Raw genomic sequence first — 17306 nt, forward strand, 5'->3', positions numbered from 1 at the left:
TTCAACTAAAGCCCTCAAAAACGCTAGTTCACTAAGTGTAAATATGCGCGGCTGCAGGAAAAGCTTCTTCAATTCAAAACTTGTACAATCATCAATAATGTTATTATAGAATAATTGAACATTTGTCACGGATGTTTTTTATTTCGAAATAATATCAGTAGGTTAAATTATCGAGACAATTTTATAAATGGGGGTATTTAATGAATTATGTTTTATTGTTATTTCACCTATGTTGGATTCAGTCAATATTTTGCATTTTATCAGCACATAACTTATACACTCAATTGAATAGGAAATACAGTATGAACTATTGAAGAAATAACATTAAATTCATTGTCAAAAACGTATGATAGAGTATGGTTTTTTAATATCGAAATTTTCGTTATTTTAATTTTTAAAACCGGTATTTCGGTGTTCATAAATACTGGAATACCGGTATTGCAATCCCTAATTATGACAAAACAATCCAATAATTTTACATATTATAAGAGAAATGGTAGTTTAAAACTTGGGTTCTCATTTCACTAAAACCGAAAACACTGTCTTTTTACTTAGCACAATATTACGATTAGTTAAATCCTGATAACCACAACACCCAGTATTATCGAATACCTTTACAACCACACCCAACGATTGCCTCACATCAATTACTAGTCGTAATTTTTCTTCCAATTTGTATATTTTAAATAAGGTATGGTAGATAATAAAAAAAAAAAGATAAAGTCATAATTATTTATTCTATGATTTCATACATACCTGCAAAATATTCATCCGTGCATGCTTACACACATTTAAAGTAACTTTGACCGATCTGTCTTCATTTAAAAACACGTAATTTCGTATAATATCGTAATACGTATTTCAGATAATATTTCATAAATTATTTTGTACGTAAATAAACAGAAATACGCGCAAGTCAAATTTGCTCAAATGTGTTGTATTACAAGTTAAAAAAACGTATAAAGTACCTTATTTTAAGTTAACTAACAAATTCTATACTTACCTACGTCCATCACTTAAAAATATTTACACAAATTAAGATAGAAGACAATATAGAGGATAATTGATTTTATTCAACTGCAATTTTATTACACTTAGGTATTTTAATTAGACGGTCAAAGTTGTATGTAATATTGCGATTAAATAACCAAACTGACGTACTACTACCCCGTTTACACTGCATGGATTTACTGCTGAAATTACGTATTATCGCTGCCATAACAAGAAAATGCACGTGTAAACACTTATTATTGTGCAAGTTGCAAGATTGCATGCATGGATCAAAAAATTTCAAACTTGTTGAATTTGTGAGATATGCGCAGTAGAACGATAGTGGCTAACCTGACGGGAAAAAAACTAACTACACCGCGCTAAGTATTGGCACAACCAGAGTTGAGGCGACCCACGTGATCGCCTCAACTTTCATTGTGGGACCCATAAATGCGTTTTTTCACGTTTTTTTTTGATACATTAGGGGTGGCATAACCAGAGTTGAGGCGACTGACGTGATCGCCTCAACTTTCATTACTCGACCCATACACACTATTGGTGCCAGTAAATCCATGCACATGTACAGGCGCTATTCGACTATAACATATGCATAATATGAAAAAAACAATAAAAATCGTGTAGCGATAGAAATGGTTTTAACTGTAATTTTTGTATAAGGGGTCATTCATAAATGACATCAAACAATTTTCGTTACTTTTCGACCACTTCCACATCGTCATCCGTGTTGACGTTACAAAATCTTTTAGCACCCTTCCTAAATTACATCATATATACCCCCCCCCCCCCACTTGTTAAAAAAAGTATAAAAACACTGGTTCTGTGACGCCGCATATTCTAAAACCCCGCCACAAATCATCACATTATATCACACCCCCTTCCCCTTAGGGCGTGATGTCATATATGGACGACCCCTTGCGTCAAATGAACATTTTCTTAACACATCAGTCCGAATGTTCGATATTATATTACCAGGAAAGATTAATACGTCAGTCATAAACTTTTGTAATAATAATTTCAAGTGTTTGTTTTTTGTGGAGATAATAAAATGTAAAAAAAACCCCCAAATTAAAAATATATTTTAAGTTCTATCGAGATTCTTTACGGCAGATGAAGCAGGACCTTGCAAGACCTTCCTGGACAGTCTCATGAGGCCGGACACTGGATCGCGACCGAAGTATTTCACCTGGATCTCATCACCCACCTGGACTCCGATAGCTGACGGGTGCATGATCTGCAACAAAGAAAAACATATCAATTAATAATAAGTAGTGAGAAGGCCTTAGAAAGGGACTTTACCGTTGGTGTACCTTGGTCAGGAGGTCGGAGCTGGGCAGTTTGCAATAATCAATAAGTTGTTGCGAAGAATGGTATTAATTGAAGAAAAATATGACTACTGATATATTCAATAGAAATCGATTCGACAACAAAAACATATACCACACTAGGTCTTAATCGAGCGTATAACGGGCCCAACATTTAGTGCGAGTCATTAAAAGTTCTTTACGCCTGGGAATGTCTCAGGAGCAGATACCCAAGACTGAGGTTGCCAACTACTCAAGTATACTTTCACTTCAATGGGAGAGATGTACACGGTAATCTAACAAAAATAAAAGATTCGAATTAATAAATATATAGTACAAAAAACAAAGCTAAAACAATACGGACATACATACAAAATTATGTGAAGAAATCTTCACGTCTGCAATAATACGCTGCAATTTTTTAAACGCAACAAAATTGGCCTTTGTGGCGACCAGGTTGGACGGCCCGATGGCAGCAACAGCTGGTTGAACCGACTTGAGCATTACTTCCCTTTAAATATCGAAGGGTTAAGAGTTAACATCTGAGCCCTCTTTCCTACAGACAGGAACATTAATCGATGGTGGCGTACGAAAGGCAAATACCGCCTGCCTTATCGGAATTGATCAGCTACGCTTTAAGCATGTAATTTTTGTTACAATTCTAAAAAATAATTTCATCCACAGTAAAACCATAAGAGGTATGTAAAATAATAAATTTATCTTAACTTGGAAACTACTGAATATGGAAAATAATAATAGCCTCGAAGAAAATATAACAGTAGATATGATTTAGCTTAGACAAGCTTATAAATCTGGAATACAGGTATTACGAACGCTAATCCTTGCCTAAAACTGTATTAGGTAAAGACATAATATTATACTATATTGGGGTTGCTTTAAGTTTACTAAAAGATATCGTGAACTCCCCCCAACTAACGTACTCGTAATTCTTCGAAACAAAGGTCAAGCGTGTTCCCATTGATGACAAATTATTGAATCGGATATACGGACCCTAACACCTGGTCTATTACACAAATCAAGAGTGACTCAGCGACTTATTGACCAACCAATGTTAAAAATATTACCTATGCAAATAATAAAATAGAAGTTTTTTCTAGTGGGTATAAGTGAGATGTTTTCAAATTATGTATGTTCAACATATGGAATGTTACATTCTCAAAATCTTGTGATTTATTCGTTGTAATAGTTTATTAAAAATTGTTAGCAAGTTCAAATAAACGTTATACCAAAATAATTGGCGAGAGCTGGGCGTCGGTTAGTAATTAAGGTAATTAATATTCCTTGATTTAATACACAAAAACCGATTGTCAATAAAAACGCAATTTAATAAGGATTTAATGTATGACCTACTATAATATGTAGTTTAAATTGTCGCAATTAGACAGGACGCTCGTTGCATAATTGGTTAATGCAACAGTTGGCGCGATACCAGTGGTTATACGGGTGTAAATCCCGTCGAGCTTCGTATTTTTTTCAAATATAATTTTATCTAGTGGGTATAAATGAGATGTTGTTAGGTTCAATAAAATAGAAGTGGCCGTCTGTCCGTTTGTTCTGTTATACCTATCCAAAAAAAAACTACTGGACCGAAAATAATGATACTTATACACCGGCTAGACGGCAGCGACTTGCCTGCGCCCTATAGTTTGTGCAAAAAATACGGAACACTTTTCGGTGTGCGCGAGCTACAGTTTTCCTGTCCATACACACGGGCTTCACGATAAAAACCGGTTTGCGCGGGTAAGCATGAGCGTCTAGCCGGCGCTTTACACTAATTACAAACTACATTGTTCGTAGGTACGATTTTTTTGACTCAGATAGAAAGAGCCTTATACTGATTGTGTTTGTAGTTATATTGGTACTTAACAAGTTCATTATTTTTGGTAACTTCTTCTATTGGCAACCCCAAAAATAAAATGGCGGCTCGTGTTCTGGATTGATGTCTGTTGTTAAGTTTATTCTACGTACGTGTATCTCGATTTTTTCGTGAAAATTCATCTTAAAACATTGGTTAAAATATTGATTTTAGCTGTCTACACAAAATTGATGTGGATAAGATTTTTAAGAAAATTTATATTCAAATGTCAAACTAAAGTCGAATTTAATTACATACTATTCAACTCTTTTCGCAGTGTCTTCGTGTACATATAACCGTGTATGTAATTAACTAAGTATGTGAAACTATAATGATAGAGGTGTGGAAGTAATATATAAGTAACTTGATCGGAGCTCCTTTTTTTGGTCGAATTTAAGGGGGAGAGGCACGCCAGCAGAGAACCTAGCGGAAAAAATACGAAGCTTGCAATTTGAAATTTTTTTTTGATAATTTACAATTTCACCTGTTTTAATTAATAAATATGTATCTGAAATTTGGTATAAATAAAAAGGTTTTCAAGTTATACACATTTATATTTTTATAAAAATCGATGTTTTTTTAAATAAATATAAAAAATATTTAAACGATGAATTAGTCAAAAATCTAAACGACGAAAAATTGAAAACTTAATAAACTAAATTTTAATAATAAATATGATCATCAAATATAATGTAATAATAAGATGTGACCCTGCAACGAATTCACATTTTTTTACAATTTTAAGATTATCTTTAAATTAAAAAAAAAAATTAAAATCTATTTAATGTTTTCAGATACATAATATGTATTACTTAATACAGTTGAAATTGTAAATTATCAAAAAAAATCTCAAATTGCAAGCTTTGTATTTTCCGCTAGGTTCTCTGCTGGCATGCATCTCCCCCTTAATGCATTTGGTTGGTACCAGCTCGGTAAACTATCATTTCAATTCTCGATATCACAAGAGGAACTTCACAAAGATAACGCACATGCTAAAAAATACAATATTACTACCCTGCTAATGAAAAATGCAGTGTTTTGGGTTTTAGCGAAATAAGAGTTTTAAACTACCCTTTCTCTTGTATTATGTAAAATTATTAGATTGCTTTGACATAATCTCTACACAGTTAACATCTCATTTCACTAAAACCAAAAGCATTGTATTTTTAATAATAATACTAATATCGAGCGAAGGTACGTGATGGAATTTGAATTTAAATTCTAATGGATTTAAGTTTTGTACTATTCCATTTGAGGTCGCTACCCGGGTTTCGTCTTTCGGCATCTTCAGGCACTATGTGAACTCACCGACAGGTCAGTGTGTATTTACCTAGTACAAAGCTTAAATCCATTAGTTTTTACTTAGCACGGCAGATTAGGTGAGACATTGACAGGCGCTCGCCTGGAAATCGAACAATCAATAAAACGAATCAATATATGTCTTCATTGTATAATATATTTGTCAACTTTTACCGTATTTCAGGCAGACGTGATCGTGGGAAATAGAGAAGAATCAGAAATTAAAATATACGTCGAAATTATACTCACAGATGTGGTTCACCGGATCGCAAGACGTAGGTAAGTGGAAGTGAGCCACACACGTCGGTAAAAGAGAATTAATGAAATAACCCTACTAGATGCGTATCCGGAAATTTGTACGTAAACAGTTCACCGCAGGACACGTATTCGTGCGCCACAGTACGTGAAACATGAGTTTGTGTAATATTTAGTCAAATGACGAGTTCTTCGTTGAACATTTCACCGTGGAGCATATTTGTACGTATGCTACAACATGTGGCGAATTTTATGAGATGTCTTTACTAGGTTAGGTTAGGGTTAATCTATTTGGAACAGTACTATTTGCAAACTATCGCCGCATTTTGTAAGATACGTACAGATGTATTCCACGGTGAAATGTTCAACGAAGAACTCGTCATTTGATAAAATGTTATACGAATTCATGTTTCACGTACTGCGGCGCACGAATAAGTGTCCCACGATGAACTGCATACGTACAACTTAACCACTAGGTGGACAGACAACAGAAGAACCACCAAACAGATCTAAAAGTAGAAGCGGCTTATGTCCATTGGTTAAAGAAGGAAAATACTTGATAATTTAGATGAGTGTTCAGCGGCTAAATATTGTATATTATATCATCGACCTGAGTAAATTTAATATACCTGATGTCATGATTACTAAAATGCTAAACTCACCTACATTAATCACTAAGTATTATTAAATTTTAAATCCAAACGTAATGTGAAAAATAAACGATTGTCTCATATAATAAAAAAAAAAAAAACAGAAATAGTTGCATGCTTACGAAACATCTCACAATAGGTGCAGTCGGTTTTTTGTACTATGCTCATTACTAATTCACTCGTCAGGTATTAAAATAAAATACCTGATGGTACAGGTAGGTATCAATAATGTTGTATTCGACACGTATACAAATAAGCCAATACAAGGAGTAATAATAGAGAAGAAAATATCTAGATCAGTGATTCCCAACCGGGTTCCAGGAATGAGGATACTGCGAGAATTCGCATAATCTAGAGAAAAAGTACAATTTTAAGCATTTAGAGCAGTGCTCCGCAACCGGTGTGCCGCGAGACGATGCTAGGTGTGCCGCGGTGCAATAGCCAAATTTGCGTATATGGCTGGTAATACAGTTGAGCACCTTCATGAACTTAATAAAACAATGCAAGGTCAGAATGAAAATATATTGACGTGTTCTGATAAATTAGAAGGGTTCAAAAATAAACTCGAATTTTGGCAGAAGGAGTTAACACAAGGATCTCTACAAATATACCAAAGGACCTACCAGACCACCATTGAAAACAAGCAATTAATTTTGGATCCGTCTCAAAAACATTTAAGTTTGCTGCAAAAAAAAAAATCATCATTACTTTCATACAATCAATACGACTGGATACGAAACCCTTTTGCAACCAGTGCCGAAAATTCTATAGAAGCGCTTTTCCTATAAATTCGATAGGAGTTTGTTGAATTGATATACGACGGGACGCTAAAACTGAACTTCGCCGATCTTCCATTGTCTATTTTCTGGGTTTCGGTTAATAAAAAATATCCTCAGATTTCTGACAAGGCTATCGCAGTTCAGCTCCATTTTCGAATTAAAAAATCGCAATATTTTAAAACATGTGATTACAGGATACATTTTATTATTATTGTGTCAATGCTCGACAAATAATTATTCCTAACCGGACAACTAACCATAATTATATTAATATAATATAACCACACAAAAATCGCTGAACATACAATCAATACCATTAATTTAACCTCACACACTATTTGAAAAACGCTATTTTAGAGTATCACACTGTTTTTAACATATCGATAGGTAGGGTAGCCGCCAAAGATCCTGGCCTGGGGTCAACCTTCAGGATGTGGGGTCCATGTTTTGGTGTATTAATTGTTTTACGTGTGGTGTGCCGCGGAATTCTGGGAAGACCTTTGGTGTGCCGTGGGTGAGAAAAGGTTGCGGAGCACTGATTTAGAGTAAAAAAACATGTATGTATTACGACATGTACCTATATGTATTTTAAAATAATAAATCCTTTGAAAGATTATTGTAATTAGAGATATCGCGACATACTTATTATTGAAGTGTAAAACATTGTAATTGCTCCCCACTATTCACTATTGTAATATTGAATTTTCCAGCTACCCCTTCCCTATACTCTCAAGCTCTTTTTCTACCCCTACCACACAATATTAAGAATACCTTTAACATAAACTGGTAAATACATCAATTTCTGTACTCACATGACAATGCTCACCATCGCATATATTCTATACACAAGACTGCTATCGGCGGCTATCGAAGGTAGGTTATCATATGTTTGTATTGAGGTATTATAATTGTTACAATAAGTTAGCCGTCTAAATAGTCAAAACTGTATATCTCGCTTTAAAAGTTAGCACAGCTCTGAGGCGCTGATAAAACATAGCACTTATTGTAACAATTACAACTATCTTATTGTAAAAATGTGTCGTAAAACAATCTTTAAATGTGATAAACTCATTTTATACATTATCATTTACTTCGACTACCTGGCATACATCATGCAGTGCATGCAGATTATAATAATAACAGGAAATAAAAATTGGGATAAAATCTCATGGAAATCATTTTATTACAACTGTATTTTTACATTTTCACGGCTCACTTCCATGGGCATGGTAATGTTATGTCCCTCGGGGAGGAAGGCAAAGGAAACAGGTAGCTTGGGTTGACAGGTACCTGATGTGGCGTGATGGTATTACCCTTCCTTTGTATCCTTACCAAAGACAAGTCTTATGTGCAACTCCTGATGTAATACTCACAGATGTTACGTTTAGAGACCGTCGTCTTGCAGGTAAACGTCGGGTAATTTACCTTCAAGGATGTATTTAGACTATATGGCGAGAGTATGATCGGGAAACAATAAGTTTTCACGGAAATTAAAATATAAAGTTTATTCAATCGGAAATGCAAGTACATAAAACGGCTGACAGAATATACGCGTTATAAAGACCATAAAATAAATGACAAGAGCGCGAAGTGCTTGCCCCTTTTTATACATTTTTGATGATAACATTTCAATTAGTTTATTGACGTCTCGCGTGTGAGATCCGGCGTGGGTGCTATTTTCCTTCAGTAATGTTATTATTTAAAGTTATGTGGTTGTACGTTACAATTTTTAATTGTGTATCAATACTCAACATCTCGTCTATCTACGTCTCCATAATTCGAATGGGTGTATTAAGATATACAATAAGACACTAAAGATACACATTAAGTTTACCGCGTACACCATTTAGAAAACGCTACTGTATAGCGTCACACTGCTTTTATCATTAGCGATAGGTAGGGGGGCCTGCCAAAGATCCTAGCCTGGGGGCCCGCTTTACGATGTGGGGCCCATGCTGTCTGTTACCCATTACATTTGTGTTTTTCAAGTTTAGAATATTATGTAAGTAACTGTATCATATTACATGGATATAGTTTATTAACCCTTATAACTTGCAAAGTTTGGTAGGTATAATATACGCGTATAACAGATCGACGCGTTGGAAATCCCTGGCTTAACGTCCCACATGCTCAGCGTAGGTCAAATGGAGCTTGTATGGTATTTTCAGAGCATGATCCTGGACATTCCTTAAACGTTGTAGATAATCTATTTACATAATTTTGAAGCCTTATTATCGTTTATATTTATTTTAAACATTTGGTGACTGCATAAAGTATTTTTATTACATAAAATAGTATTCTTTTAAACCTCTCGCTCTAATGTTTTAGAATATAGTCATATTTCAGTACGTCCATGTGGTGGTGTACCAACTGACGTACTAACACAGTGGTGTTAAGATTTTTTAGATTTAATAATTTTAAAACACATTTACAAAACCATTAGTAAAATTAATGTCAACATTATAATATAGTGACATATTTACGATAAAAAATATATTTTATAATCTTTGTGATTCCAAATTTGACAAGAATTAGGCATTTTATTATTCAAAAAATGGGCACGTTTAACGCATTTGAAGATAATTCTAAAGATACTGATTATAAGCGATGTCTTTGACCATTCAAATGTGATAAGCATCCTACGAATAATGTTTGCTTTATAATAATTATTGACCTACGAATAAGGTAGTATTTTTTTTTGAAATGCGCCATTTCTATTGGCATTTCCCAGTGGCTAAGCTACAACATACGGCCGTAGCCATAAATTGACAAACGATAAATGAAGTAGGGAGTATGATGATGTTAACGCGCGTGTTTGAGAATGTACTTAAGCGAAAATATATTTTTTATTAAAACGGTACAAAATAATGTACAATATGAAAATATATAGGAACATATTTCGTGATTTAATTAACAAGTAACATTATAATATGTTAACACACGATATAGGTATACAGAAATATTAATTTTAGTATACAAAGATAACGTAAGCCGGAGCTTACCTCATCACCGATATGGCAATCAGATTACCCGGTACCTAACGGCGTTACTGGGATATCAATCATCGGTAAATCGAATAACCGACATGTACTGTCGGTTAATTTGACTCGAAATTGAAGTAAATTCGGCCTGAAATTATAGTAGGTATGAAATAAGGCAGCGATTTCCAAACTGGCAGGCGCGGACTGTTGCAAAGGGAGGCGCGAAAAGTTTAACACAATAATGTAGCCACATGTTTGCAGTTGTGCATAGTTCATAAAACGGCGGCTAGTTATAAACTACGTAAAAAGCAGTCCTATAAAAGTTAGGTTGTTTGCAAACCTGTATGAAGATATGGAGACTAATTTTATTATACCCCATTTCTATACTATTGTGCATGGCCACTACAATAGGGTGGGGCTGATAGGGCTCCAGCCTGGGGCCACGGCGTTGCGGATCGATCAGTTAAGTGAGATAAACACACACCACAAATTCGTTATATTAGTAAAAAAAGTCACCTGCGGCGCTGTTTCGGTTGCAGAGTATTAACATTTTATAATATATGTGTATGTGAGATACAATTTGATGTGATTGTGTGTGATTGATGATAATTCACATGTACTGTATTTCCTGACTAATAAAAATGGCTAGGTATATGGAAATAAAAACCTTTGTTCAGTTTTGGTAGAATCAAACTGAAGAACAATATAATACTTTGTCAAGAAAAGCAATGCAAGTAGGTACTGTTACCGTTCGTAACATCATATTTATGCGAAACGGAATTTTCTGCATTAGATGCAATGAAATCCATACATCGAGCCCGTTTAGTAGACAAAAGCAGTTTGTGTAAAAAACTATTTAATGGGAGGCGTAGTAACGTAAAGTTTGGAAACCACTGAAATAAGAAAATATTGATTTTTGTAAATCCTTTTAATTTGAACGTCATTCAGAAAAAAAAATACTTATTTCACCACGGGAGTCCAATATGTAGATGAGTCCGTCTGGAATTAAATGCGTTTATAAAATTCTGTTGCAGTGATAGATAAATGATTATAACTTATAATATTTACGTCCTCGATAGCCGAGCGGCACAAGCGTCGGCCTATAACGGCGAGGGTTCCAGGTTCGAATCCTCAGTCTAGCAAATACACACACATATTGTTTTTAAATTTGTGTTTGGGTCAGAATATGAACCTAATAGGTTGAGCAAGTGGCTAACATCCATTTCTTGTAAAAACAAAAAATTGTTATTACAAACCTCCACTATGTGGAGGTCCATACTATGATCTTCTTAGCATCGGACATGGTTAACATATATATATTAATCTGAAATGTAAATCCTCAAATATGACATATTATACATATTGGCAGTGATGAATCAAAATACATTACATAATCATACTCCACTCCAGCATTATCAAATGCAGTATGGTAGAAATCACTCACATATGGATCAGAATGTTGGGTTAACAAATTCTAAACAATTCTGAACGGTCTTCTATACGCCACAAACCGTGAAGTCTACGAGGAATTTGAAGAACCCAACATAATCTAAACCTAGCGTAAGGTCACCTCATTTTTCCAACCACCGGTCCGCGGCAAAAATTTTCTACAGGTCCGCAAATAATTGCCACACACGCCTATGCAAAAATTCCAAGATAATCCAGTTATTTCTCTCAAAAATATGGATGTTCATGCAGCACTTCGTCTCTTCTATATAATATTCTAAATTCTAAATATATAGCTGCAGATTTCACAGTATTTAAATACTTACATTGGTTTCTTAAAATTCAACAAGTTCTATGATTAACAATTTAGTTAGGTACCTACCTGCCGGTTTCTGATTAACAATATGATTTTGATGTTGTATATGTTTTTTTAATTCTGATTCAGACTGTTTGTAGATAGACCCCTATAGGTTGTTCAACTAATAAATTTATTAAAAAATATTTAATACACGGTTATAGAGAATCGTAAAAAAATTGAAATACTATTTATTTATCAAATTAATATAAATAATAATAATAGTATTCTGTGTCTAAAAATATGTACGTTGTACTCGTCAATCTATTTTTGATGACAAAACAGTTGGGAACCCATACTCTTTATAGCATGGGTGGCCAACCTGCGGTCCACTGGGCGTCAACTTGTGGCCCGTGGAGCAGTGAGAAAATAAAAATAATATCAAATTGCGAAGTGCTAATTTCGCAAATTGAGATTCAATATTGGCTCAAGATTTTAATAAGCACCGTGTGCTTTTTGCTGCACTTGCAACGCCATTCTCCGTAGACGTCAATTTATTACCGGCAAATTTACAAATGGAACACTGTGAAATATGTTGCGATGAATAGTTAAAGGAGAAATTCCATCAGGTTGGTTTGGAATAGTTTTACAAAACATATTTGGACAAGGAGAAATATCCTACATTTTACAAACAAGCTCTAATGATGACTTCGCTATTTGGAAACACTTACACGTGTGAACAGCTTTTTAGTAAGATGAAGCGTATCAAATCCTGAGTGAGAACACGAATCACTGATGTGCATTTGGAAAACTGTTTGGGTGTAGGAACAACCTCACTCGATATCGATATTGATGCACTTAGTTCTGCCACACAAAATCAAACCTCTCACTAAAATTTATTATTTTTATATTAGGTATTTTGTTTATTTTTTATTCTTAAAAAAAGTCTAATCTAATAAATATGTTTGATCCTCATTTTTGTTTTATTTGATTGATATATAACGTATAGGTAAATACCTTTTTGTTTTGTATAATTAAAAAAATCGGTTGTGCGGCCCAGTAGGAAATCTCAATTTTATAATCTGGCCCGGCTGCTGAAAAGGTTGGCAACCCATGCTTTACAGTATATATTAACGAAATAGAGACCTACATTATATTATTTATAATATTATAATGCAAGATGAAACATGTTTAAAAACGATCATTAGCTGTATGTAGTGATGAATTCTCAGAATTCCAATCGAATCGAATAGTATGCCATATACACTATACTAACTTAGTATATTAAAGCATATTCGTATTACTAAGTATCGGGATACGAAACTACATCTGCCGATCTGAGATTCCTTATTGGGAATGAATACCTGTCATATCTGATTTGAGGTAACCACACTTTTGGTATCGAAAATAAAAAATTCAAATTTTATATTATATTATTGATGTATGCATGTATACCAAAAGCGATATGCATCAATGATAGGGATGGAATGGGATTCGCGCCCACGCACATCGACCACAATGATATAGGCATCCTATCTAATTGCGACACATTTTAACTAAGGTCAAGTAATTAATAACAACTTTGATTTAACATACAAAAGCCGATTGCCAATAGTAACTATATAAATATATTTTTTTATTGTAAATATTTCACTATAATAATGTCGACATAAATTTTATTAGTGGTTTTATAAATGCTTTTAAAAATTAAAAAATATAAAAAATCGTAAGACCACTTCATATGGACGTACTGAAATATGACTATATTCTAAAACATTAGAGCGAGAGGTTTAAAAGAATACTATTTTATGTAATAAAAATACTTTATGCAATCATCAAATGTTTAAAATAAATATAAAGAATAATAAGGCTTCAAAAGTATGTAAATAGATTATCTACAACGTTTAAGGAACGTCCAGGATAATGCTTTGAAAATAGCATAAAAGCTCCATTTTGATGTACGCTGAGCATGTCCCCCCTTAATAGTTAACACGGTAACACGTTTCCGTTATTTTTATTGGTCCAAAATAACACGGATAGCACCCGGAACAATTCCATAAATAAGGCGATTATCTACAATACCTACTTGTTAACACATGGCACTGCTTATAAATTGAGTCCAAATGCATCCGATTAGAATCAAGTAAAATAACATTTCACTGTTCTCTATTAACTCGGCCATGTTAAAAAACATCACGCCCAATAGTTAACTTCCCGATATAATTAACTGTCTGAATACGACATTATCATAATTTTATATATTTTTTTAAGAATAGTCCTTCATCGTGCATCTTGCTACATTTCTCAATTAATGAACAGTGGTCACCCCACCAATTTTACTACACTGGTAAATGAGACCGTGCCAAGTTTGGATAATTTGACGTCATGTAATCATTTTTTTTTACAATCTAAAAAGGTTACTTTTTGTATGTTATAATTATAAATCATCACGATGGCAGTGCGACTTTTTACTATAATGACAATACGCCATGACTGGCCATACTCTGCCCAACACGTTGTGTTTTACAGAGCAATATAGCACTAACCGACATTTCCCTGACATTTACATTGAGTCTTTTTTACATAGTTTTTGACAGTTTTTTTATATTAAAAACTTTGTTAAAAAAAAAATATTCTACATCGCAGCAGTAAAAGGTCGGATATCCATTTTCTTACATGTTAATAAACAAATTAAGTAACATAAGATTTCAGATTACTTTTTGATCCTCAGTTTCATAATATGATTGTAAGAAAAGCGTACCATTTTAAATAATCATATGGTAAAATAAGTGTTTAAAAAAAAATGCTGACATTTTTTTATCAGGATTAACCTCCATCGGTTTAAAAACAGTTTCACATGATCATATGGACCTCCGCGGAATGGAGGTTTGTATTAACAGATTTCGTTTTTACGAGAAATGGATGTCAGCCACTTGCTCAACCTATTAGGTCCATACTCCGAGTCATACACAAATTGAAAAACAATTTGTGTGCTCGTCAGACCCAGGATTCGAACCTGGGACCCACGACACTATATGCCGACGCTTAAGCCGCGCGGCTAATGTGGGGTACATAATATGGCCACACAAAATGGCGAAAGTCAAGAAAATGTATTCTAAAAACAAACTCATAGTAATTATGGCTAAAACTAGTCATAATTGACTATTGAATTTGGCCTATAACAATGTATTTTACTTAGAGTATATTATAATATGCGTATCAAAATGTCGCTATTTACACAAAAGAAGAAGGAACGTTATCGCAATTTTATATATAATTACTAGCTGACCAGGCAAACGTTGTTCTACCATATAAATTATTTCTAGTGAATATTTTGGTTGTGTATCGTAAGTGTGTGGGGATGGGATATATGACAGAAAGAGGAATAGAGCACTGTAGACGATGACCGCCGATAAAAACAAAAAAACATCAACCATTCATTTTCTCAATTCAAAATGAGTAATGATGTTCATAATGAATGAATTACCTGTGACAGGATCTCGTTGTTTAATGTTTATGCAATATCCGTCTTGTCCCTTCCAGAAAATTAGCGGATATTGGAGAGCGTCGTATGAACGGTGTGTGTCAGCGATGAACTCCAGATTATTGTTTCTTCTTCGAATCACGATTTCTCGCGTCGATGTGCGGTCGCCAACCATGATTCCAGCAATTTCGTCAACAAAAGTCGCATTGAATCGACGTACGTGCTCTCCAGCTGGTGTTTTATCAGGATTGATGACAATAGCGTGATTGTCACTTTGCGATTCGTGCATGTGTGCTTTGAAGAATTTCAATAATTCATTGTGCTCATTCAACAGGGCGTCCAGTTCGCCGACGATGCGCCTGGCATTAGGCGAATTGAGGCTATTGTAGCCGCAACGTGCATCCACATGATTGATGTCCTCACCGCCGCGCTCATGAAGTAGATTTGTAAAAATGTATGTAGTTCGTTTGGCATTAGCAGCAATGAGCCTACTTTGTGGTATACTTGACCTTTGATTTTGAACGTAGAATGGAATTGTTGACCATTTGCCGCAGTATTGTGAACTATTTCTGTTGCTCCGGACGAAGTCATGTGGAAGCATGAATTGAATGTGCGAATGGACTTCAGGAACAGGTTTGAATCTGGAACCGTGCCAATGAGCAAGCTGTTCAATGGTTCTGGTGGTATCTCAATTTCTGGTAGTTGCACTTTTCCTGATGCGCAACACATCCCGGCTGACTCATGTTTGAATTTGAGCGCATGACAATGGGGACATTCTTTGTCCATAGCACCAATCAGCACTTTCGGATGAGCGGAATATTCAATATCTGGCTCGTACTCGAATGCGAGACGAAGGAACGAAGCGGATGTAAATGTTCGATGTACTTGTTGGCGTTGTCGGTCATTTGCTCTGCGTGTGTTAACTACGAACCAGCGCGCTTGGCTCCGTTCCAATTGTCGTTGTTGATTTCGTTCAGCTCGTGCCTCTTGTGATTGAGATGCACGCAATTGTGACATGCTTACACGCACGTTTTTGTTATCTTGTTGGATTTGTTCGTCTGTTCTTTCTACTCTACTATTTCGCATGTTTGTTGCTTTATTCGTTCGACGGCCCAAATGGCCCCCTTTGCGTCTTGCTGGCATTGTGCACTGTAATACACGCACATAAAAATAGATAAATTAAAATAAATCGTACAAAATTTTGCACGCACTGCGTTGTGATTTGCCGAATGAAATGTCAAAATGACGCGACGCTTCTCTTGAATTCTTCTCGGACTTAGTGCCATCTGTCATTCAACCACATAAATAATTTCGTTCTGTTTGAAATACGGTTAAATTTGTTCATACAAAAATAATAAAATCGCGATTAAAAAATGGGAGGATAGAGGTAGGAAAATGAAAATTTGAGGTTATAGGTATTTTTTTATACCAAATAATAAAAAAAATACAAAAAAAAAATTGTCAAAAAAATAAAAGAAAATTTTTCTGGATAGAGATACCCTAATCACCTAGCGGTATGAAATATACTTGTTGACCTATTCTCATACCTTAAAAATATACATAAAAAAATTCATAAAAATCGGTCGAGCCATTTCGGAGGAGTTCGACCACAAACATCGTGACACGAGATTTTTATATATATAGAGATTATTAACAAATATAAACATCATGAAATAATTACCTACATAAAATATCAAATAAATTTCATTTACCTACCTAAATATTGACATTATCTATGAATTATTCTGACAGCTCAAATGATTCGATATTTGAAAGTAAAAATATCAAATGATGCACCCAGTGAGAGATATTATATTGGGGTGAAGGATTTGATTAATCAATAAAATTTTAATCTTTGTATAATAATCGTAGAACGCCAATGTGGCCTTAATAGATTTAATAAAAATACTCACCGAATGTCTTGAAAAG

The 17306-nt window shown here is 34.4% G+C and overlaps 1 protein-coding gene across 1 annotated transcript in view; it reads right to left on the minus strand.

The window, feature by feature from the left end:
- Positions 1-718: 718 nt before the first annotated feature.
- Positions 719-17306, minus strand: part of PNPase (polyribonucleotide nucleotidyltransferase 1) — a 242110-nt gene continuing 225522 nt past the window's right edge. Inside the window, exon 13 of the mRNA XM_085948145.1 lies at positions 719-2242. Coding sequence (XP_085804271.1) covers positions 2090-2242 — 153 coding nt within the window. The 3' untranslated portion in view covers positions 719-2089. The remainder of the gene's footprint in view (positions 2243-17306) is intronic.

Source organism: Rhyacophila brunnea, unplaced genomic scaffold (assembly GCF_057557595.1).
Source record: "Rhyacophila brunnea isolate RB1 unplaced genomic scaffold, BYU_Rbru_1.0 scaffold_20, whole genome shotgun sequence".
Lineage (NCBI taxonomy): Eukaryota > Metazoa > Arthropoda > Insecta > Trichoptera > Rhyacophilidae > Rhyacophila > Rhyacophila brunnea.